The sequence below is a fragment of the Danio rerio genome, chromosome 10 (assembly GCF_049306965.1).
Source record: "Danio rerio strain Tuebingen ecotype United States chromosome 10, GRCz12tu, whole genome shotgun sequence".
Lineage (NCBI taxonomy): Eukaryota > Metazoa > Chordata > Actinopteri > Cypriniformes > Danionidae > Danio > Danio rerio.
The window spans coordinates 26,811,742-26,837,498 of NC_133185.1; the positions used below are offsets into that span (position 1 = coordinate 26,811,742).

The following is a 25,757-nucleotide window of genomic DNA, read 5'->3' on the forward strand; positions in this document are numbered from 1 at the left end:
ATAACAGATATTTATACAGGATGACTTTATAATTAATATGTAAGCTATAATGTAATCCCACCTTCCAGATCTATTCTGTTCAATTCAATCTGCATTCTCCCTCTTCTGGCTTTTTTGCGAACTAAATCAGCCTCATACTCATCATCATTAATCTTGATTTTCACTGAAGGCTGCCGGTTCTGAAAGGCCTTTTCCAGGTCATAATTGGTCAACATATCAAAGTTTTTGAGGCTTTGTCTATGCTCCTGATATTGCCATTTAACCACACTGTTGATTATAAATGCCTCGCGTCTTCTGTTTTCATTTCTTTCCACCTTGCGGATCATGTCCCGAATGCGACTCTGTGCATTGTGAACGTCTCTTGTCAGACCCTCCAATGTAACGACAGAGTCTTGGCCTTTCTTCTCTAGTTTGACACTGACTGTGAGCTCCTTCTGCATGGCGTTCAGCAATTCTACATCCTCCCTGGTGAAATGAGCAATGGCTGGATCATGGATTGGGATGGTCAAATGCTCCTGAATGATTAAATTGTTGATCATTTCCTTGGCTTCACTTAGGTCCTGTGGTGTTTCTCCACACAGCTGAAACACAGCCGGCTCGATTTCTTCATCTTCACCCACCATCACAAACTCTTCGCTTGTAGGAGATTCTGAACTATCTCCCCAAAAAAAGTCTTTTTTCAAAGCCCATGTTTGATAGAAAAAAAGAGATCAATTACTATATTTACAAAAAAAGAGAAAATATTGGATTTTCATACATTTTTGTTTTTTTCTGACCTTTTATTTTGGTAAACACCCCTTTTTCCTCTTCTATTTTCTCACCAGATCGTCTGACCATGCTCTGATGGAAGTCTGTTACCATGTTTGGCTGGAATATAAGGAACTTCACAAGCTTCACATGCACTGGTTTCTTCTTCACAAAGTCAACAACTGCATCAACCATTACATCTGCAACATCACCAGGCTTTGAACCACCCTGACCTAACAAGTTAATAACATTCAGACAACTTGTTGGTTAAGTAAATAATCAGCACTTGCTTCAACTGTGCGGTATAAATAAATAGGACAATGTGTTACCTGTGCCAAGAGCAGGGAAGGCAATGGAGGTAAACTGGCGTGATTCACACAACTTTAGAACAGATAAAACCACTTCCTTAACTGTAGATAGACTATCAAATCCAGAAATATGGATGATGTTTCCACATGGGAGTCGTCCAGATGAGGTCACAATCTTACTAAGCTGCTTGTTTGATGATGCCACTGTTGAGAAAAAAGGGTTTACTAGTAGTATTTAAAATTCATTAGATTTTATTCAACAAGACAAATGCAAAATATAAATACTTTTAAATATGGATTTCAAATATTGGAATATTGGATTACAAACCAATTTGTGAACATTCCTGTTCCACTTGTCCTCCAGCAGCATCTAAAATGGCCTTGGACACTCCTGGATTACAAAGAGAAATTGACAGTTACATTAGCCCCTTTCACACAAACAGACCTTTCCGGAAACTTACTGGAAATTTTCCAGAAAGGAATGATGTGTGAACAGGCCCTTTCTGAAAATACTGGTAAATTTGTTGTGTCAATTTTCTGGAAAGAGAAGTAACATTTCTGGTAATTTGCTGGAATGCTGCTCCTAAAGAGAGACGTCTACTTCAGCCGATTAGAACATTAAAACACATTCACACTCGCACTCTTTTTGAAAAAAAAAAAGCCTTTGAATATTTTTCCAGACACATTTAGTTGCTAGCTGTCAAATAACGTTTATATGTTCCTTTTTAATGCCAACTGTAAAAAATCATTGATAAAACGCTTATGATAAACCACTATTTGTTTACCTTTAAGCTCTGCTTCAGTTGCTTGATGTAAGTGCACGTGAAGAAGTGCTCCGGTGAGCACCAGCACACACACACACATATTATGTACTATGCATATATTATCTCGACATGCAAAAGTGTTCCTCCATATGTTTTCATCGAAGTTGTTCACAATACTTATCCATCCACAGAGCTTTTAATGTTGTCAAATGTGTTAACATTTAGCTGTGGTTTGCCCTTCTGCCTCTGGAGGTCTCTAGGACAAAGCAGCTGCATGAATGCTAAAGCTTTAAACAAAAGCCCGACCCATTCTATGTTTACAAATACAAGCGCAGCCATTTAGAGCTCATTTCTGGTTGATGATGTCAGAATTAACTGGTATTATCCAATGGATGGGGGAATATTCTTTTCCAGAAAAATTCTGGAACGTTCTTGCCGGTGTGAACAGCGATTTTTTGAATTTACCGGTAAAGTTGTGTGAAAAGGGCTATTATAATTCTCTGTAAATAATAAATAATAAATAAAGATGCATTCAATTGAGTAATAGTATGAGTGAAGTTGGTTAACCTGCTTTTAGAGAAAATGTCGGATTTGATGAGTTGACAATAGCATCAGTTTTTTCTTTGGTTATGTCTCCTGATGAAACCTCCAGAGTCACCTGACCCAGCTGCATAGTGTGAACCCCGAGAGAAGGAGAGGAGACTTTGCCATGGAAACCTAAAGAAAAACACAGATAACGTACTGAAAATCTTTACAAACTTATTCTGCCACTGCCCTAAATATTTCCTAAGACATTTGAATATATTTTTATACATTTTTAACAAAATGTACTCAAAACGTATTATGGATAAGATGATAAGAAAATGTTACCAGATGTCTGAGCATTTTTTTTAGGCATGAAATGTTGATGAGCTTCTTTTGAGATGGCACTCTGAATTCCATGTCTGAAGAAGCTGGTAAAACTCTAAAAATAAAACACAAGACTGCATCAACATGAGTAACTAAACAAAAGTACTTAAAATGTTTTTATGGTTCTATTTTTCCTTCACTCACCTGAACACTTTCCTTGTCAGAAGGATGAACAACCACAGTGACCTTTCGAAGGTTTGTAGTGTTAAACTGCTGGACTTCTGTAAGCATGTTTTTGGCCACCAGATCTTTAGGAAAGCCGAGATTTCCAGTGCCGATAGCTGGGAAAACTACTGAAGACAGCCCCTGGGTTTCTGCATTTTTTAGGCAATTCCTAATGATCTGATTGAGGACCTTTTGTAATGTAAACAAATATATTATCATCTTTAAATAAAATAACATTTAACTACATAAATAGAGTGTAAATATGAGGCGCTCCACTTAATCTTTAATTTAGTAAGCTGTTAGTAAGTGAGTCAATGAAAAATTTGTAAGATCTGAATTACAAAGCACTTGTTCTCACCCATTCCTCTGAGCCGTGTCTCCAAAATGGACAAACTACATGGAAAACTCTGGAACATTTCAGGTTATAACCATCTGTGATGACTATTTCACCAGTATTGAGCTTATATGATTTAGAAGCTCTTTTGATTTCAGACTGGAGCTGATGACCGGCAGCCTGAAGAAGTGCATTGGAGACGGCACCTTTTCTAAGATCCATATCCTCTGATATAGTATTGACGATGACATCAGCCTGCAAGTGATACAAGAATACAAGTTTTCTAGAGGAACTGGTCACTACTGACCTAACATAGAAATAATATGAAGTATTTTACTTTTGACTTGTTTACTGGCACAGAACATTTATGTAATATTAGTCAAGTGTTAGCAAATAAAAAATATATTTTAGCAAATGTATCAAACTGTTTAAATTGCTTAAATTTTTTTAAAATATTACATTTAATACAAAAAAATAATAAATAATATAATAAAATAATATAAATAAAAGCAAAGTTATAATTTACTTCAAAAACAACACAGCTTGATCCCATTACCCTAATGACCTGCAACCCCTTAATTTACTTACACTGGCATCCTGGATGTTTCCTTCACACAGACAAATTTTTAGACCGTCTTGTGTAGTTTTGGTCTCAAGAACCCTCAACCCCTGAGATTTATCTGGTCTGTCAGTCGACCATGATCGTTCTTCAAATTTTCTATTTTCACGACCATGACCACGACCACGACCACCTCCACGATGTCCATGCTCATAGTTATGCTTATGAGGTTTGCTTTGATGAGGGAAAGTCATTTTGGGGTTATAAGCTGCAAACTCATTTCTGACAGCTTGAGCCATGGCATTCACATTCTTGTCATTGTTGTCCACCAATTGAATCTCAGTCAGTGTGGAACTGGAGCCACTGTAGTTATGATTTTCAATGTATTGACGCACCTCTTTGGTGATTGATTCAGTGCAAAGATCAAGAGGACAACCAAATATCCCTGAGCTGATCACTGGAATTGCAATAGAGGAGCATTTTTTGCTTGATGCCTGGTTCAAACTCTCCCTCACAGCACGTCTCAGGCATTGTTGCACAGCTGTATGTCTGTCTGAAGCTCTGAATCGAGGTCCAACAGCATGCACAACATATTTACATGGAAGACGACCAGCATCAGTAATGATGGCATCTCCAGGAGTCAGAGGTCCATTTACCTTTATGTGTAGGTCACAGTATTCCTGCAGACATCGTCCTGCAGCTTGGAGAAGTGCGTAAGCTACACCTCCGCCATGTTGCAAATCTTCATTAGCAGCATTGACCACAGCATCAACACTGAGAGTGCAAATGTCTGCCTTCCTGACAGTAACTGTTACTCCACCGGGCATTCGAACCTCACAAGAGGCCTGGCCAAAGTCTTCAGAACTACCTTCAGTAAAATCATTCTCATCATCATCCTCTTCCAGCATATGATCTTCTTGAAGCACCACCACAAATCTTTTGTCCTTCAGCAACACTAAGAGCATCATTTTGCCCTGCTCCTTGAAGTACTTCTTTGCTCCTGCCTTTTTAATGGTCAGTGTATCTGTGTGGAGAGATTCTGCCAACCTTTTGAAGAAAGTCACAGCTGGCTGAACAAACGTGCGCTGTCCAGACAGTTTGATCCGGGGTCTTTTTGGATCAAAACTCACTTTAATCTCACCAGACTTTAATAAATGTTGCCAATCTTGGGATTTTCTGTCTTCTATGAATTTAGCAGTTGCATGTGATTTAACACGAACAGTTTCTTCAATTCGAGTGTGTTTCTCAATTAACTTTTCCAATCTCCCACTGACCTCCATCACTGGTTCTCTGAATCCAGTCACCATCACTTTGTCTCTTTGTGAAATGTTTATAGACACAGTTCTCTTTTTGGAGGTGTTGAACAATTCTAGTAGTTGTTTTTTGAGATCCTGCCACTCTGGCATTTGAAGAACACTCTGATCTTCTACAAGGAGGGCTTTGGATGTAAGTACTGTATTCAGCCTCTTCTCTGCTTCAGTACATGCTTGTTCTGTGCTCCCAATCACAAAAACATCTCCATTTTCAATTGTATAGACAGCAGATATTCTATGAGATAAAAACAGATCTGTGGACATTTCATCACAATCAACTGATTTCAGGAAATCCAGGACTGAACGATCAATCTTTAAAGACTTCTGTTTTATATTTATTTGTTTTTGAAGGACCCAGTTTTTAAAGACAAGGCTTTCTTTTTGAAGACCAGATACAGTAAGTCTGTTCATATTTTTGTAGTAGTCAATGCGCAATTGTGGAGAAGCAGCAGTTTTCAGGCCATCTTGTTTAAGCAGAAAGTACATGGCAGGAGACATCTCCATGTTTTCTGTCACACTGTTCTTCTCTCTCTCCAGTTGATTTGTTGCTTTCTCCAAAATTTTCTCCATTATGAGTTTTAGTCCAATTATCTCATGGCTCATACCTGCTAGAGTCAGGACCCCTTTAAATGCATCCATATCTGTGTAAACCTGATCTTTCACAACTGTTTTAATATCATTCTCCACTTTAGACCACAAGGCGTGTGACACCGGCCACTCAGATGTTGTGTAGTCTGAGATGATTTTCTTGAAGGCATCTAAAGCATTCTTACTCCAGCCATCAATGTGTCTTCTGCTGACTCCTTTCTGTTTCAGCAATGCTGGATCAGGACTGAGCAAAACATCAGGTTTATCCATGTTAATCTGGCAAAAGTGTGAACTCATTTCATCTTCAATAGAAGAAATCTGCCCTTTCTTGAGGAGGAACTCTCTGATGGCAGGATGTACACTGACTGTAATGGGTTCAGGCAGCTTTAAATGTGGCTTGTTGTCACCATAGAAGACCATATCCAGTGATTTAAAGTAGGGATATATCTTGACTGGAATATTACTGATGAAAATCTGCTGCTTCAAAACTTTTTCTTTGGCTGAAAAAATATGAAAGTTGCGGTACAATGAAATGCACTGATGCTGTCAAAATTAAGGAAATAGAACTAAACAAAGAAATACTACAAGCAATTGTGCATGTACTTACCTTCTTCTTTCTTAAATGTAATAATGGCTGCATGTTCTGATGGAATTATATCAATACATTGTACTGGACCACATCGATTCTCAAACAACAGTTCCAGCAGCATCTTGTTAGCATCAGCCGGAAGATCCTCCACCCGCACACATGTGCTTCTCTCCAGTGGACGAGTCTTCAGATTGTTCTTCTTGATTTTTTCATGCATTCTGCTGTCCTCAAGGAACTTTTCTGCAGCTGTAAGAAATTATAAACTGTTGCAAGTCTGTTTTACACATTAAACTTTACTAAACAATCCACATGACAAACATGACAGAAGCCATGTGATCACATTAAACAAATGTTGTAAGCTGGAGAAACAGCAAGGTTGGAAAATGAAGCCTACAAAGGATGACTTCCAAGGTATAATTGTATAAACATGTCTAAATCCTAATCTAGCTTCTTTTTCTGTCTCCTGAGATACCTTTTTCTGATCTATTTTTTAATATAACAATTGATGTAGCCTTCACTCCCTTTGACATCCCACAAACCTGTGTTCCATTTCTGACAGTTGAGATAAAAAATAAAGATGGTGTCTGGAAGCTCCACTTGGGTGTCATTTTAATTTTACATGGTAAAACTATATTTCTGACCAACTTTTGATATCAATTCTAGCAAGAGGTTAGTATTGTAGTAAGCAAATATTCCCATTTTGCCTCCCTCCAAATTCTCTCTAAACTTTGTCGTTCATGATTATGTGCTGTTTCCACTAGTGCACTTTCATATTTTTGACCTGCAAACACAGAGCAATCCTGCCTCCTTCTTCTCTTCAAGTATAAAGTCTTAACACTGCCTAAATCCTTTTGCTGAATTTAGTTTTTTGAGGTGTCCATGTGAACAAACACTGACTTGAAAGTCACTGCCTGTGGCAAAAAGTCAGTTTCCTTTAAGCTTTCATATGCCACCTTAGAATAGGTGATCAACAACAGATGGGTTGACTGGGGAGATTGAGGGCTCTATATTGACGGTCCATGCGCAGAGTGCAAAACGCAGGGCGCAAACGCTTTCAGGGCGTGTTAGAACGCATTTTTGCTAATTTACGGATGGGAAAATCCGCTTTGCGCCGTGGCGCATGGTCTAAAAGGGTTGAGTTTATTTTCTTAATGAGTTATGGATGTGTTTTGAGAATAAACCAATTAGAGTCTCATCTCCTATTCCCTTTAAGAGCCAGCTGCGTCTCGCCATAAGCACATTCGCTATTTGCAGGACGTAAAGTAAGTAAGTGAAAAAACTGAGCATTTCACTAGCAAACAGTTAACAGTTAACATTTTTTTTTAACAGAAAACTGTTAAACAGAGCATCTACTGCGTGAGAATGAGAGATATTGGATCACTTTCACTTTCGCTCTTGGATAGGGAAACCTTTACGCAGAGACATCAATTAGTCTATAAATAATTAATTGCATTTGTTAAGCGCAAATATTCGTTTCAAAACTATTTCTAAATTCAGTTATAATTTCCAGCAAATTAATAAATGAACAATTATAACCAAGTGTGCTCAAAAACCTGAATTATATCCTAAAACACATGCTGTGCCCCATATGGTCTAAAGCCTGACAGGTGGGCAAATCTAAGCTTGTTTTTAATAAAACAAATATAAATATGGATATAATACATAATACTGCTAATAATAATAACATTGTACAAAAGCAAATTGTTATAAATGAACTGAAAAAGCCTCCCCAGATGAAGAAGTCATAAAAGCAGTGATTTTTCATATTTATGTAGGCTAGAAAATAATATGTTTTGTAATATTTTAATCCTTTATATTTATATCCTGTATATATTCTAATTATATCATATATATATATCCCTAATATTAATTTTTTTTCATATGTAAAGATATTTGCCTATTGCTCTCTTGTGCGTATTAAGCAGAGTGTAAGCGAGGCGCAACTCTGCGCCGGAGTTTAGACCGGGTTTGTTTTGGTCTAATGAAAAATCTATTTTAGTTTCTGAAAATAGCAACGCGCCAGCCGTGCACCTCAGAACGCCTTCCTTTTTAGACCAGAATGCCTATGGACGCACATATGAGCGCTAATGCATTTGCTATTTAAACAGCGTAGCGTAATGCCTCAAACGACTCTTGCGCCAAGCTGAAACTACCAAACAAGTATTGCGCCACGCCTTGCGCCACACTGCGCCGGGTGTATGATGGGGCCCTGAAATAGTGACTGAGCTGGTGGTGACTGAAAATGTAAGATCTGTATCACCAGAATAACTACCTGTGTTTTGAATAAAGAGATTGCAAAACTGTATTTAAAGCTTTGAAGTAAATCTGAAATATTTGCTCATGTAAAACTTACTTTCAGACATGTCCAAAGTGAGTTAGTTTGGGTAAATACAGGATCAGTGCTTACTAGAGACTCCAAACAGCATTCAATGATTTAAATTTAATAACTGGTTTGTGTCTTAAATAACCATTCTAAAGAACAATTCATTAAGTAACTGGATACCCTCTCAGATAAATATTCTACACTGCAAAAAAATTATTTTCTTACTTAGATGTTTTGTCTGCACTCCTTGAGGTTCTATACTTGGCCAGTAGTACCTTTTACCCAAAAAATGGTTCCATTTAGAACCCTTTGAGTGCAAAGCACCTTTTTGATTAAAATGGTTCTATAATTTTTGAATCATAACATAATTATGTAGTAAAGATTATAAAATGATTATAAGCTATAACAGAGATACAAAGCTTTTTGAGTCAAAACCTAATAAAATGAATGCTGTGGTCAAAAACCTAATCAGTGTACAGTATGATGGGATTTTTTTCATGCAGGTTTGTACATTAGCATATAACTTAAAGGCCTAGTTTATATATACTCAATGTTTAACATTTTTGACAAATAATTTTGTGAAATAAATAAAATAACCAATTAATTTAGACTGTGCAGTAACATATTGTTATGGTTTAATGATTTATTTTAAACTAATAATCATAAAAAAAGCCCTCTGGTGACGTCATTGACAAGGACATCGTCATGGACTGGTGGTGAAGAGCCTCGAGAGTGACGGTTCATTTTTCGAAAGGAAAAGTCCACTATTTCAGCTTCATCATTCAGGTATGTTAGTACATTTAAAAAAAATATATATATATATATATATGTATATATATATATATATATATATATATATATATATATATATATATATATATATATGTATGTATATATATATATATATATATATATATATATATATATATATATATATATATATATATATATATATATATAATAGTGAAATATTTTGTATTATGAAGTAATGTTTATATTTGATAGAAAATCCCGTGTGTTATATAGTGATACAGACTGAATGGGGGTAACTTTAGCGTTAATAGGTTAATATGGATAAACACTGTGCTTGTGATGACCTCGGTCATCACTCTTCGGTTCAGAAATCTGTGTTAAGTTGAATTTGCTCTGCTTTTTATTCTTTTTATTTTTATGTATAAACATGGATGTTGCCATGACCAATACATACATGTACCATCAACTTGTAGAAATTGTAGTGTTATTTAATAGATGTTTGTGTATTGTTTCAATCTGCATTGTAATACATTTTTCTTCATTTTAGAGATGTTTGAAAGTTTAGTTTTGTATTTGTTCAATCAGTAAACAAGCTTACAAATGTTTATTAAAAAGTGAAATCATTAGAATAAGATTGTTGAATGCCATTAAGCTGTTAATTATGTTTAACAAATAAATAATAAAATGTAAAATGTTTAGAGGTAGATCTTATACAAAGTACACAGAGGTGCAATTTGAAATATTATTTAAAACTTATTTTGTGAAGTAAATTGAATAAATTTAAACAATTTGAATTTTCTGCATTGGTTTTATTTTTTATTCAATAATAAATAACATTAATTCAATAATAAATAAAGAACCCTCAAATGGTTCTAAATAGAACCATGTAACTTGAATTCAAAGAACCATTTGGGGTTCTATTTAATGAACCCTTAAAATGTTTCTGTTTAGAACCTTTTTGGGGTTCCATATATGAAGCGCTTGATAGAACCATTTTTGGTTCTATATAGAACCGTTTCTTTTAAGAGTGTGGTTTCTAGTCCAAATATCTAAAAACTCTTAAATCATGAAACATTTTCTAGACAAGTAAAACATATTGACTTGTTTTAAAAAATAATATGCCAAAATGAAGTGAGCTGCGACATCGCGCATAGGAGATAAATGACGTCAGTCTGTAATAACCAGTTATGATCTAATACTGAACTGATATCAAGATTTTTGACACCCCTAGTACAGAGTAATGATGCAGCACATAAAAAATCTATCGGAGTAAAAGTATTAAACTCTTCGAAAATAAGTACTAAAGTAAAAGTGGAAATAGGAGAAAAAAACAGTACTCCAGTAGAGTACAGATACAGCCTTTCAGTACTTAAGTACAGTAGTGAAGTACAGTAGTTCTACTTCGTTGCTATACATTTCTGAGTGTTAGATCTAAGAACTCCTTCCCTAGTCTAAAAAGAGCACAATGAACTATTGAGATTTGGCCAAATTAGGGAATTTTCTTGGTCTGTTTTAAATTTCAGGACACCTTTCAACAATAATAATGATTATTATTATAATCATTGTTATTGTGTGAAAATACAATATGTTGAGTCACACTTTACAATAAGGTTCCATTTGTTAAGGCAATGTATTTACTAACATAAACATATGAGTTAACTTGGACAAAGACTGTATTTTCATCAACTAACATTAATAAAGATGAATCAGTACATTGTAATAAATGTATTGTTCATTGTTTGTTAATTTAGATAACAGCATTACTAACATTCACAAAACAAAACTTGTATCTAAAATACTATACTATGTTCTTATATTAATGATGAATGTGAATATGATTTTATATAAGCAGAACAACATACCACTGGGATTTTTAAAGGTCACAACTGCAGCTTGTAAGTCTGGTATTAATTCCATGCTAAAGTCATTCTCAGAAAGGCCGCTGATGTTCTCCACCAAAAGAGCCAAGACATCTTGATTCATATGATCTGCAATGTTCTCCAGGACCACAGCATTTGACAACTCAGGCTTCTTCACGTCCAACTCAGCCTCAGAGGCACTTTGTTCTTCAGGCAAAATTAAAAAGTAGCACACGTTAGAAAGTAAAGTCCTTCTGTACAATTAACCAATTTGGTATATCAGCGATCATCATATATTGTATATTATATTATATATAATATCAGTGGCGTCACATGTTTTTCTCGTGTAAATGAAAATATATAGACAGCTTTATACATGCATCTTTAGCCAGGAATTTTTTTATTTATTTTTTTGTATGAAATGAGTAAATACCTAACTGTTTTGACTCTGAAAAAGGATCCACTTTTCAGTAGCATCCACAATAACAAGATAACCTAACCAATAAAAGATCACATGCATGCAAGCTGTCTGAGTCCAAAGTTCAGATGATTTACTTACTTGGTTTTTGATTTGCACATGCCTGGTCTGTCTGAAACCACAAAAATGTCAAACAAGTAGAGTGAGATTTTTCTTCTCTCCTCTCCACCCTCTTCCAATAATATTTCAACAAAGACAACTAACTTTTGAACAATTCTGGAAGTTTTTGCTATTCATAAATGGTTGACACGACAAATTATACTCACTTGTTGTTCAGTGCTGTCTTTATTTTCCTTTACATTGCTGGGTTTATATACTTTTAGCTTGATTTGTTGTGTGTCAATGGTGATAACATGTTCTGCCTGAGAGAGCACAGCATCTCGAACTTGAACACAAACAATCCAAATTAGACATGTATCAAAACACATTTTCCCCACCCTACTTAAAAAGATTTATGGTTTATTTTATTAAATTTATTCATTATTATACTTATATTTATTACTATTCGTTCATTTAGCAGCATATTGGCCTCCCATTGGTTTGAATTGGTTTAAATTGATGGGTGTGATATAGTGAAATTAACCATGGTTTTATGGTAATAAAATTTGCCATAAAGAAAAGTAAGGGGGTAAAGCGCTTTTCCTCCTTACTTTTCTTTATGGCAAATTTTATTACCATGGTTTTTACTACAAATGCTACGGTTAGTGTGGCAAAAACATGGTTAAATTGTGGTTGTTGTGGTTTGTTAAGTAGGCTACACTATGTTGTTTGAGCAAAAAACATCGGTTTATTAATATTCGTCAGGCTAGTTTTGGCAAACAGTAGGCTAGCATGCATGGTAACATGTCAACAGCACAGTTTGACTGCATTTGAAAATAATATACGCATAGCCTACAGCGTATCATTTGTGTTCTCACTTACTGTCAGATGTTTTGAACAGAATCGTCGCAGACTTCCTCTCGTCGTATTTCACTACGCAGTCTCCTCCCTGAGATTTCTTCTTACTCTGAAAGTGAATCTGAAGTTTATTTTTCAAACTTTTGGTGTGTTCGGGCCCCCAGTCCCCCTCTACAATTATGGGATAATATTCGTCCATCGTGAAGTTCTGCTTAATGAGGAAATGACTTGCGAGTCTGTGCTACATAATCACGCTCTATGCTTATTTTCACTTTTGTTTCTGGAAAAAAGGAGTGTGTGAGCGTGGTAGTTTTTTTTCACACAGGAAACAGACTGTTTAAGTTCCCATAAACATAACTATTATGTAGACTATATTTGTAGTGACATGTATCAAACTTAAAAGATACATAAATCATTTAGCGATACAAGGTATTTTTTTGCGAATAAATTTTATTTTACTTGTTTTTCTCTTCTTATTTTCCTGACATGTGACATACTATTTTCAGTACAAGGTATTCAGCACTAAAATTTAAATTAAACTCTATTAGTGACTTCGATCGTGAAATACAGTAAAGAAAGACTATATAGCACAACCACCAGATGGCAGTATTGACTAATATAGGTTCCAGTGCACCAACTGATAAACTGAGACGCAACAAATGTCAAAACATTAGTTGACAGTATTTTCACGTAAAAGATCACAACAATGTTTAGCACATAGGACTATGTAATTATCTTGTATTTAAAAACATTCTCCTCCCTAAAGCTCCTCTTTCCCCAACTAAAGCATTACACTAACTACAAATAGTTTACCGTATTTATCTTTGTCGGAACCTTTTAAAATGGGATTTATGAAATAAATAAATTCAAGATACTCTTTCTAACCTCTCATTTATTTTTGATTTCCTCAAGGCCTTCCTCTCACGGTCAAGCGGAGCAGGTTTAAAAGTTTAAGCCTTTTCTTTCCTTTCCGTAATTAGACCTAAGTTCATAAGTCTTGTAATTACTATTCATCCTATCACATTAAAGTACATGCAAACTTTTAAAGGCGTACCACTTGAGGTTTGGGGTGTTATTAGTTGTTTGATCTTCTGTCACCTTTTTCAGTATAAGTTAGCCTTCATTCACCTATACCTGTAAAAAATATGAGAGACAAGAAAGAAGGTCAAAGTCTGTGTGAATGCTAGAATAAAGCAAACACAGGGCTTTAAATAAATGATTTTTACCGACAGCACTCTCAGCTCAAGTCAAAGCTTCAGCAATCTCTACACAAACCAAGCAATTAATGCAGTTGCGTACCTATATTAAAATACCGTGTTCTGTTTAAATCATAAAAATAGAATTACTGTTTACAAAACCTTATTATAGGTCACACACCTTTTTTATGTCATGCTTGAGTCAAGCATGTACACTACCTGACAAAAGTCTTGTCGTCGATCCCAGTTGTAAGAGCAACAAATAATAACTTGACTTCTAGTTGATCATTTGGAAAAGTGGCAGAAGGTAGATTTTTCTAAAGAAATAATCTGTTGAACTGCATTCCAATCAACACAGATACTGCAGCAGACATATTAGAAATTGCATGGACCCAAGATTCTTACAGAAATCAGTCAAGTTTGGTGAAGGGAAAATTATGGTTTGGGGTTAGATTCAGTATGGGGGGATGCGAGAGATTAGCAGAGTGGATGGCAACATTAACAGTCTGAGGTGATGACTTTATATTCTATACCAGGGGTGGCCAACCCTGTTTCTGGAGAGCCACCTTCCTGCAGATTTCAGTTGCAACCCATATCAAACACACCTGCCTGTAATTATCACATGGTGTTCAGGTACTAATTAATTGGTTAAGGTGGGTTTGATATGGGTAGCAACTGAAATCTGTAGGAAGGTGGCTCTCCAGGAACACGGTTTTCCACCCCTGTTTTATACTGTTCATTATTTCTGTTAAGTGACAAGACTTTTGTCTAAGCAAAGTCAGTCCTTACTGTCTTATTAAATAAAATAAAAATCAAGGCATAATCATATTTTATTTAGGTAATCTAGAGGCATTTGCCTTTCATATAAGCCACTTCTGATACCAAATGATCAACTAGAAGTCATTATTTGTTGTTCCTAAAACTTAAATAGGTGACAAGACTTGTTAGGTAGTGTACAGTAAGCACACACATATGCACTAATTAGTATACTGTATGGTACAATACTAAATATATGCAACCCATGGCCCCCTTTGGACCACCCTTCATTAAATATTAAAAGAAGCTCCCCCTCTACAATCTTTCTGTATACTAAAATATAGCTCATCCCTGGAAACTGAAGCAGAAACACAGAGAAAGGGAGAGAGAGAAGATCGACTAAGCTTCATTGATCTTGTTTGCAGTGTTGTTACAGAGAGATCGAAGGCGAAGTCAGCGTGAAGTTTTCTTGAGGAGTACAACGTTTCTGCTTTTGTTTCTAGAGAGTAATGATGACTTAAGTGAAGGACTGCAGTTGTGAAGCTCTGGTATAATGCACATGATCAAAGCTGACCTTCACAAGGATGGCCTCCACATGATGAAAGAAATAGTAGAATAGATATGAAAGTTCTGTCCTTTATTCGCTCTACTGTCATTCTAAACCCTGTGACTGACTGACGTTCTACTGTACAACACACAGAAATAGAAGTTATTTATTATGGTGTTTAAATGCAGATGCAATAAATGTGGACTTTTATATATAAAAAATTCATGACAATAATAAAACAAAATTACTTTTACCCTAAATCAATTCTTTGTGCTTAAATCATTCAGAACAGTTTTGCGAACACAAAATTTGACAAAACAATGCTTTTACAAATGATATCTACATCACTCCTTTGTATTTACTCTTATAGACTTTATTTGGTGCACCTGTTCAACATCTCGTTGAAGCAAATGTCTAATCAACCAATTAGATGGCAGAAGCTCGATCCATTTAGTCACGAGTGGTTATTTAAGTTACTGTTGCCTTTCTATCAGCATTGAACCAGTCTGCCCATTCTCCTCTGACCTCTGGCATCAACAATGCATTTGTGCCCACAGAACTGCCGCTCACTGGATTTTTTTTCAGACCATTCTCTGCAAACCCTAGAGATAGCTGTGCATGAAAATCCCAGTAGATAAGCAGTTTCTGAAAATACTCAGACCAGTCTGTCTGCCACCAACAACCATGCCATATTCAAAGTTCTTAAATCACCTTTCTTCCTCATTCTGATGCTCGGCTTAAACTGCAGCACATCGTCTTGACCATGTCCAAAGTCATGCTATAGGTGGATTGAATAAACTAAATTGGCTATAGTTAAGTGTGAATGTGTGTATGGGTGTTTCCCAGTACTGGCTTGCACATGGAAGGGCATCTGCTGTGTAAAACATAAACTGGACAAGTTGGCAGTTCATTCCGCTGTGGTGACCAAAGATGAATAAAGGGACTAAGCCGTAGGAAAATATATGAATAATAATAATGATGGCAGATTGGATATATTTATATGTTTTTAAAATATTAATGTGTACTATTCACAAAAAAAGTCCTAAAGGTTTAGAACAAAACTCAAATTGAAACGCCCTAAAACCCTTTAGGAAAATTTAAAAGAAACCAGAAGTGATCTTGCCTTCTTAGTTTGGATGTTATCCTTGCACCATTCTCTTTCACTTTCTCTATCTAGTCAATATATAAATTAATACCAAATAATATACCATTTGTATCCCTTTTCCTACCATCTGCACTTCTGAGAACATGAATTTGTTGGTGCGGCTCTGTGTGTGTGTTGTTCAAGGACTCTAATAGTACTGTGTGGATTGCTTTTTTCTCTTTCAAAGGATGAGTTATGAAAGTCATAACCAAATATTACAACAAGAAGCACTATGTGACATCGAGAAAAAGAGAGTGTTACCAAAAAATGTCTTCAGCCCAGTGAGGTATGAAACACTGTGGTCTAAAAGCCGTCTGTCTCCTTTGGTTACATAACTGCTGTGTATTTTAGTGCTAGTCTTTGTGCACTACGTAACTTTCACCCAAACAAATGTCTCGGAAATGTCTTGGATCCCCCTGCCCTCGAACCCCACTGCATTGATTTTCTGGTAAATATCCTTATGAAAGCATCTTCATTGCTTACCCCTAGTCTTTCATAATTAATGATCATAAAACTATGTTCTATTTTGCTCACAAGGGCAAAACTTTGATGGATTCACCAGTTCTGTTGAGGGCAGCCGAATTTTTGCTGATGTAAGGGGTCACATGACGTGAAGGTCCAATCAGCAGAGAGTCTCAAGCAGCACTTCTACTGCAATATTCAAGAAACACAAACTGTTCGTTCCATTAATGCTCTCGGTTCATTTTACATAACTGTCAGTTACAGCTCACAATTATGCATTTTGTGAGCACTGCAAAATAGTATACTAATGTAAATATGGCAGTAGCACAGCCATAAAAGTGAAGATTAATCAACTGAAGGTCTCCTTTCTTCATTCAGAAGTTTCAACAGACCCTTAAACTTTCGAGTGCAAAACACCAGAACTATGTATATCACATCAGATCAACAACCAGGGAAAGAAAACATCACCACAGTGAGAGAAAAAGCAAGGTTATGACAGAAAAGAACCCCATAGGGAGTTCTCCCAAACACGGATGGTCAAATCGCTGAGGAAAAGTAGCATGATTAAAGAACACAATCTCTTCTCTCCCCCAGGGGAACTGGAAGAAACCGATTAACCAAACATGTGAATCTGAGTAAAAAAATGAAAAGAAAAAAAATGTCACTTTTAATATGAGATGATCTCCATGCAAGCCTGGGATATTTCTAGGCTGGATGGTGGAAAAGGCCTGCAAAGTGGATTCTTAGAATTGTTTATCTTGTGTAGAGAAAAAAAAATGTGGAGAGAGAGTAATAGAGGAATTGAAGGGATAGAGAGCAGCATCACATGGTTTCATTCAGGGGCAAGCATGCGAGTCAGGATATGGAAGACGGTGGCTATTTTTACTTCAGGTGACATTAGGTTTAACACTCGGTTTCCTTCTAGCACAAAAGGAGAAAGCGATACATGCTGCATCGCTATTACCTTCCCCAATTCCAGCATTCTGAGAGCAATTGAGTTTTGTGAGAAGCTAGAAGCTTCTTCAGGTATTGCTGTCCATGCATCTTTAAATAGCAGACTCACATTGTTTTTAATGAAGAAAACCATAGGGATTTTCACCCTGCTCCAAGGTTATTATTGTTCTAAATCATGCTTTAAGCCCAGAGACTTTTGAATAAGGAGCAGGGTTAACACAGCTTTTTACTCAAGGTTATGAAATCCTGCTTCAGGTCTAGGTTAGCTCTTCATGTCAATATACAGTTGAAGTCAGTATTATTAGCCCACCTGAATTATTAGCCCATGTTTATTTTTCCCCCAATTTCTGTTTAACATAGAGCAGATTCTTTCAGCACATTTCTAAACATAATAGTTTTAATAACTCATTTCTAATAATGGATTTATTTTATCTTTGCCATGATGACAGTACATATTATTTTACTAGATGTTTTTCAAGACAATTGTTTTTCAAGGCAGCTTAAAGTGACATTTAAAGGCTTAACTAGGTTAATTAGGTTAAGGTTAGGGTAATTAGGCAAGTCATTGTTTAATGATGGTTTGTTCTGTAGACAATCGAAAAAAATATATATAGCTTAAAGGGGCTAATCATTTTGACCCTAAAATGGTTTTTAAAAAATAAAAAAACTGCTTTTATTCTAGTCGAAATAAAACAAATAAGACTTTCCCCAAAAGAAAAAATATTAGCAGACATACTGTGTCTTATGTCATATAGAAGATTCATTCAGGTTCAACACTGACACACTGCAATTATACAAATATGGACATTAACCCAGGGTATAGGAATGTACAGAGTGGCATTTCCGCATATGGATACCCAGAGTTAATCGTTAACCCAAAGTAAGGCACAAGCAATGCGGAACATGAAGCAAAATAATCCAGGATTACATTTACCCAAAGATTTAGAATGACCCAGGGTTAACAAACTTTTCACTTTTTCACCAGTATGCATAGATATGTAATAACAGATCCAGTTGAAGTCAGAATTATTAGCCCCCTGAATTATTAGCCCCACTGTTTATTTTTCCCCAATTTCTGTTTAACAGAGAAAGAACAGAGCAGAACACATTTCTAAACATAATAGTTTTAATAACTCATTTCTAATAACGTATTTATTTTATCTTTGCCATGATGACATCACATAATATTTTACTAGATGTTTTTCAAGACACTTCTATACAGCTTAAAGAGACATTTAAAAGCTTAACTTAATTAGGTTAACTAGGCAGGTTAGGGTAATTAGACAAGTTATTGTATATCGATGGTTCTGTAGACAATCAAAAAAAAAATGCATTAAGGAGCTAATAATTTTTTTCCCTAAAATGTTTTTTTTTAACTGCTTTTCTTCTAGCCAAAATAAAACAAATAAGACTTTCTCCAGAAGAAAAAAATATTACCAGACATACTGTGAATATTAACTCCTCTGATAAACATCATTTAGGAAATATTCAAAAAAGAAAAAGAAAAAAAAAAGAAAAAAAAAGGGGGGCTAATAATTCTGACTTCAACTGTATGTCTTTTTGTAGTTAAACTATTTTAAAATCTATTTTACCCCTTTTTAAAAATGTATATATTTATATATAATAAATATTTGTTGTGGAGTTAATTCAAGCCTTTCTGCAATAATGAGTCACACATAATATTGTTGTAGTTTGCACGACAAATTTGACAGGATACACAGTATTACCCACTGCTGTATGGACATCCGTTATGTACAAATGAAATCTGATTTAAGTCCATAAACTGGTATTGAAGTGTCTTCTTTTTTATACTTGTAACGACACTCTGCGGCTGTGGTGATGAATGTCTTTTTACTGTCTTTATTAAAAACATGCACTGTTTTAAAATGTTTTGAACTTGTAAAACTCATTCTTAAGGAGCAGATGATCACAGAGAGCTGAACAGATCTTTTTATTAAAGTTGCTTTGCGCATGTCTTGTATTGTGGATATGACAACACAATCTCACTGCAATTTGTACCTTTTTGATTTAGTGGCTAATTCGCATGAATTCGTACAATTTAGTACAATTTGCTCATCACCCAATGACGGTTGGGGTTAGGGGTGGGGTTGGGTGCCATGCCTCCTTTTTATAAAATCATACATTTTTGTACGACTAAATTCGAATTAGCAACTAAACAGACAAAATGTAAAATACTTACGTTTCCTCATGAGGCTGGATATGATTATATGCCTTATTACTGAGACATGTTAATAAGCGGCTGTCAATCAATTCGGTGGGTGGAGAATCCACACTCCTGTGGGCCTCAAAATGGGAGGGATTAGAATTCTATTTTAAAATCAGAAATAAAAAAAGAGACTTATTGTGTTTCTATCACTCCAATATGAATTTTCATCATAGGTGCCCTTTAAGTTTCATAAGAGAATGTTTCGCAGTAAAGTTTAGGGTTGGAAATTTCTCAGGAGAATATATTATCTGAAATAATAATAAAAAGATAGCATGGTTACAAGAATTTTTTTTATAATTTTGCCTGTGTAAGTGACTAGAAGAGATGTAAGTGTTCTTGGAATCTGAACACGGTCTGTGGATATCATTTGGAACAAGTTGACATGACATGTACAGTAATGTGGCGGCCATTAGTACTGAAGTTGTTACTAAAGCATTCCCTGACAGTGGAATTCATTGTTTCGTTGAGCCTTTGCCAGGTTTGTATCATTCTGTCAGTTTATAATCTGCATCCAGTTCACTTTTAAATTATGTGCTGTTACAACTGCCTGGCAGCTGCTATCTGTCACCTATCAAATGCACTTAATTCACACATGCTCTGTCCGTTACCACATATAATTCTGTACTAAACAGACGCTGTGATTTCTTACAGCATACAGTGACTGCAATTTCAGGTGTAGCAGGATAGGGAAAGAGTTGTGGGTTGAGATTCATTTGGTGTCATATTGCTTTGTAATTTTGGTTTGTGAGTGCAAATTAGTCTTGCATTATATCATTATATCCTAGTGTGTTATTATCTCTCTTCATAAATAACTCTACATTTATGCCAAGCCATTACCTCATTGTATTATAATAACGTTTTCTCGATCATTAATTTTCCTGCTTCGTTCTCTGCCTCGCTTTCTCTCATAGACTAAACAACATTTCAAACACTTGTGTTTAGATGATGTCAACAAATGTGATTTATCTGTATTATTATATTTAAATATTTGGATGTTATTGAATAGTTTTGTGACTTTTTTTAAGTGGACTTGCCGAAAGTTTCAAATGATCTTAAAATTTGGGTTCTCAAGGTTTAGAATCAGTCCAACAATAAGACACACGCAATGGGAAGAAAGATGTCATCAAGCAAAGTACTAAAATGCGGTAGAATACTTCTGCAGGACTAAAGTAAATAAGTGTTACGACAAGTGTAGTTCAAGTTGGTGATAAGATGTGTGTTTGAAGAGCTTTGAGCTCAAGCTGCAACTGAATGTGAATGAATCTGCTGACATGAACTGAAAGTCTTCCCATTGAAAACAGACAAGCAAATACCCTTCAGGTGGAATACTTTTGCAATCATTAGTTTGCTCAGAGATGGAAACTGTGCCCTATACTGACACAGGGGAGAAGAAACAGTTGAATAAAGTCATTATTTTAGTTTTATGTGTGCACAAACTATTCTCAGCTTCATAATATTTCAATTTAACTACTGAACACACATGTAAGGTCTGTTTTGACAATGTTTCTGGAGTTTAAAATCTGTTTTGAATCTAGAACCTTGCTCTCTATGGAGAATGACAATAAGGGAGCGCTCATATTTCACTTAAAATATCTTCATTTGTGTTCTGACAATAAACAAATGTCCTGGGATTTGGATCAACATGAAGGTGAACCATTAATAACATAATTTTCATTTTTTAGATGAACTATACTTTTAAGTAGGTTACTATGTGCATTCACTGACATGCATGTAAAAAAATTTGGGATTATACGTTGTTTGTGATGCAAAATTCATCTTCAGCAATCACATGACGGCAGATGACCACACATACTGTGATGATGCCATTTCTGCCACATGTACTCTCATGCCCATGCAGGTGTGACAAGTATAAACCATTTAAAACAAAGTATACTTTGGGTGGTAGCTTTTCCAATAGAATCTGATTTACAGTAATGGCCAAAAGCAAGGCTGAATAATCAACTGCAATGTTTATTCAATCATATTGATTTTAATATAGATTTTCTAAATATATATTCAGTCTTTTCTCATGCCTCATGATGCAGGTAAATATGGAAAGATAATGAAGTGTTTTTTTAAAACAGTGGATACAGTAAGGTTGCATGAGTGTTCTTGCTGTTCAACCATTGAATATTACAAGAAAACTTATTTATAAATTACTTTCAGGAAATTTTGAAAACAACAACAACAACAAAAAAATCGATTTCCCCAGCAATATTATAGATTTTTAAAATATTACTGTATTGTGGTATGCAAAGATTAAAATATGGAAAAACAGAACACTGAACTATCTCTTGTTGCAATATATTGATGTGTACGCAAGTACTTATGTACTCTTAAAATACTAAGTGTAGGGGAAAGAAAGCATTCTTCTTGTCCATTTTCCACTGTATGAATTGTAGTGAAACCTTAATACTTGACATTATTTGTCCATGTTCTTTTGAATGGATGTTCCCTAAACTGAAATACAATACAAAATTGCCATTAATCAATAAAAAAACTTCTATTTAAGTGCTCTGCATTTCAATTGTTTCATAAGCAATACAATAATTCTTTATTCACTACTTGAATTTTTGGAGATTTTACTTTTCTCTTAATTTCTGTCACAGTAAAATATAACACATTTTTTGTCATGCAAATCATAGTAATTAGTAATGTAGTAATTATAATTGTACTGAAATTTGGCATAATATTGCAATCTTCATAATATTACACATTCATCTTATTTTGATTGCAACGCCAATAAAAGGAAAGAGATAAACAAGTATCCATTGACTAATATCTTTGGACATCTTATATGTAATTTAAAATTATTTTAAAAATACTACATTATAATATTATTTACACAAATCTTTATACAATTTTCTATACAAATCCTATTCATATATATTAAAATATCTTTATATTATTTATTTAAAATAATCTTCAATCTGAAACAAAATCATATTTATTTTAATAATGTTTATTAACTTTTAAAGGCTAGAACATTAAATCTTCATGGGTTATTTAAAGATAATAATTTACAATATTGGCTTTCTACGGATGAAACTGGTAAAAATCTCTTTAATTAAAATTATATATATATATATATATATATATATATATATATATATATATATATATATATATATATATATATATATATATATATATATATATATATATATTTATTTCTTTTTGTTTCTTTATAAATAGAATTACTTGATTAGTTGTCTCATGTGTTGTGGTGTATCCATCTAAAATTGCACACGTCCTCATATGTTCTGACTTAAACCCTGCCAAAAACCAAGATTATTTTGCTAAGTTTAATTTTGACATAGAAAGACAACATGTTTTTCTTGTCTAGAAAATGCTTCTTGATGTAAGAATTTTTAGATCGTTGGACTAGAAACAAGACAAAAAAAGTCTAAGTAAGAAATTTTTTTTTTGCAGTGCATATCATGTGTCAAACTCATTCTTAGATTTTGCATTGAACATTCTTCATATATTTAACAGTTTCACTCAGACTTTTTATTTAAATCATTTACTCATAAAATGTCCTGTTAAGCGTCTTTAAGAAGCCTGTCGTTCAGTGCAGAGGGAGAGAACAGGAGTTAAATAGGAGGATGAAGGTTAATTCAACAGTGCTGAGTGCAGCTCCTTGCCCTAAGCGTGTGTGCGTTTATCACTGTGTGTTTGTGTGTAAATGTGAACCGTGGCAGCTTCATTAAATGGTTGGCAGTAAAAATAGCTTGAGACGGGTGCGCTCAGACAGTGTGATGTAATGGCAGGCTAGTGTCTGGTGGTGTGTGACAAGAACATTTAGACTTTTTCTTGAGGAGCACAGACTTTTTATGATAAATAAGAATTGAAATGGGAATCCCTTTTTTTTTTTTTAAATAGGTACACCGGAGGATCATTAAATGTGTGCAAACCATCAGTTCTTTAGAGTTTGCTACTTGATAGTCAGTTTCTAAAGTATGCGAGTCTGAAAGCTTTAGAGCTCAAATAATGTGATTCACAGCAGCCAGAAAACATTAGTACACTGTCAGAAAAAGGTACAATGAGGGTACAATCTTGTTCCTTTTTAAATAACTTGGGATCTTAATGATTATCAAAGAACATTTTCCAATTTTCCAACATGAGTGCTTTATGTTTACCAAAAGAATAAACATATTTTTTCACAGCAAATTACAACTCCTCTTGAGGAAGTTGAGGAGTTTACTGATGTTGAGGGAGAGACTGCTGAAGCAATTGATAGAGAAACGTTTTGCCTTCATTCTGAAAAGCCGAGAAAACGTTGATGATAAATTATTTATTGTGACTAAACAAATAATTATGACTAATTATTTATTAATACTAAAAAGTATTATGGCTAAACACAAATACTTTGGATTTTATAAAGTGATGTAGCCAGTGTAATGTGTTTATAGCTCTTAAACAGTATTCTTGCGGTATTAGTGTAGATTATTTACTGTACAGTGAGTGAACAACATTTTACTTTTTATCTAAATATTTATTTTTACTGTTTTAAATGACTGCTTTTTACTTGCTGTGTCATTTTATTTCTTGACACATTTAGTTGTGAGCTGTAATGAAATGTTTCTCCATTTCTAAATAAAAATGGGTATCTGTAAACCAAAATATTTTATTTGGTATATAATATAATATAATATAATATAATATAATATAATATAATATAATATAATATAATATAATATAATATATAAAGGCACATTTTTGTACCTTCAGTTTCTACAATTTTGTTCCTTGGGGATACAAAATTGTCTTCTTAAATGGTACAAATGGAAAAGGTACTATTTTATACCTCTAAATAACGGTACAAAATTGTACCCTTTAGGGTACCACCCCAGGGACGGACCACTTGTACCCTAAAAGGTACAATTTTGTACCTATTTTCGGAGAGTGTAGACAACTATAAAGTATATAACCAACAATAATGCTGATATAGTGTATAACCCAATGTATGAGTGTAAGTTTGTGTATAATCAGCCTCAAATGTGGTATTATTTTGATCAACATACAGTTAATAACATGCTAAAAATATTAAGTTGACACTTTATTTTAGAGTGTCCTTATTATAGTGTAAATTTGAGGTTAAGCAATAACAATTAAATACATGTGATTAATCAAAGTTTAGCAGGTGCAGATGCAAGCAGAGCTCCATGCAATGCTTTTAATATGCATCTCTAACCCTACCCCTCAGAGTGATGTCACTAGCTCTATTGAGTGCATTGTGTGTGACATTGCATGTCTGAGACTCATATGTGTCTCATTGCATATGCACATCTACAGTCAGATGCTATTGGAGTTTAGGGCAATAGAGATGGGTTTAGGGTAAGTTGCATGCAATAATGCTTAATTTACTGTTATTACTATAGTATGTTTATGGATCAAGTGTAACAAGACTGGGTCAGTTGGCATTTCTGTGTGGGGTTTGCATGTTCTCCCCGCATTCACATGGGTTTCCTCTGGGTGCTCCGGTTTCCTCTACAGTCCATAGACATGCGGTACAGGTGAATTGGGTAGGCTAAACTGTTCGTAGTGTATGTGTGTGAATGAGTGTGTATGGCTGTTTCCCAGGGATGGGTTGCAGCTGGAAGGGCATCCGCTGCATAGAACATGTGCTGGATGAGTTGGCGGTTCATTTCGCTTTGGCGACCAGATTAATAAAAAGGACTAAGCCGAAAAAAAAAAAAGAATTAATAAATTAGCATAAATTAAAAAATAACTCATCAGAAAACGTGTTTGTATGGGTTAATACAAGACTTTTGAACTTTTATGACTTAAGAATAATTATGTTGTAATCAACATCAATCGAGTTACCATATTTGGTTCCTCACCCAATAAAGAGTTCACCCAATTTCATCAAAAATAATTTCAAG

General features: G+C 34.7%; 1 protein-coding gene and 1 long non-coding RNA gene across 7 annotated transcripts in view; both read right to left on the minus strand.

The window, feature by feature from the left end:
* LOC141376355 (uncharacterized) overlaps positions 1 to 25,757 on the minus strand; it is a 974,232-nt gene that overhangs the window by 868,953 nt on the left and 79,522 nt on the right. The window lies entirely within an intron of this gene.
* The window catches only part of LOC110438850 (protein mono-ADP-ribosyltransferase PARP14-like), a 102,717-nt gene that overhangs the window by 2,850 nt on the left and 74,110 nt on the right, over positions 1 to 25,757 (minus strand). For 3 of the 4 annotated variants that reach the window (XM_073914651.1, XM_073914653.1, XM_073914652.1), the window contains 15 exons: positions 13,641 to 13,720; positions 12,611 to 12,695; positions 11,956 to 12,074; positions 11,771 to 11,801; positions 11,215 to 11,418; positions 6,295 to 6,522; positions 3,816 to 6,187; positions 3,252 to 3,482; positions 2,873 to 3,082; positions 2,690 to 2,783; positions 2,387 to 2,536; positions 1,384 to 1,446; positions 1,077 to 1,259; positions 777 to 980; positions 62 to 673 (listed from right to left, as the gene is read on the minus strand). In XM_073914651.1, the coding sequence (XP_073770752.1) occupies positions 62 to 673; positions 777 to 980; positions 1,077 to 1,259; positions 1,384 to 1,446; positions 2,387 to 2,536; positions 2,690 to 2,783; positions 2,873 to 3,082; positions 3,252 to 3,482; positions 3,816 to 6,187; positions 6,295 to 6,522; positions 11,215 to 11,335 (4,468 nt within the window). In that variant the 5' untranslated portion in view covers positions 11,336 to 11,418; positions 11,771 to 11,801; positions 11,956 to 12,074; positions 12,611 to 12,695; positions 13,641 to 13,720. Of the gene's footprint in view, positions 1 to 61; positions 674 to 776; positions 981 to 1,076; positions 1,260 to 1,383; positions 1,447 to 2,386; positions 2,537 to 2,689; positions 2,784 to 2,872; positions 3,083 to 3,251; positions 3,483 to 3,815; positions 6,188 to 6,294; positions 6,523 to 11,214; positions 11,419 to 11,770; positions 11,802 to 11,955; positions 12,075 to 12,610; positions 12,804 to 13,640; positions 13,721 to 25,757 lie in introns of those variants that run through there. The other variant, XM_021472255.3, reaches the window with a different exon arrangement.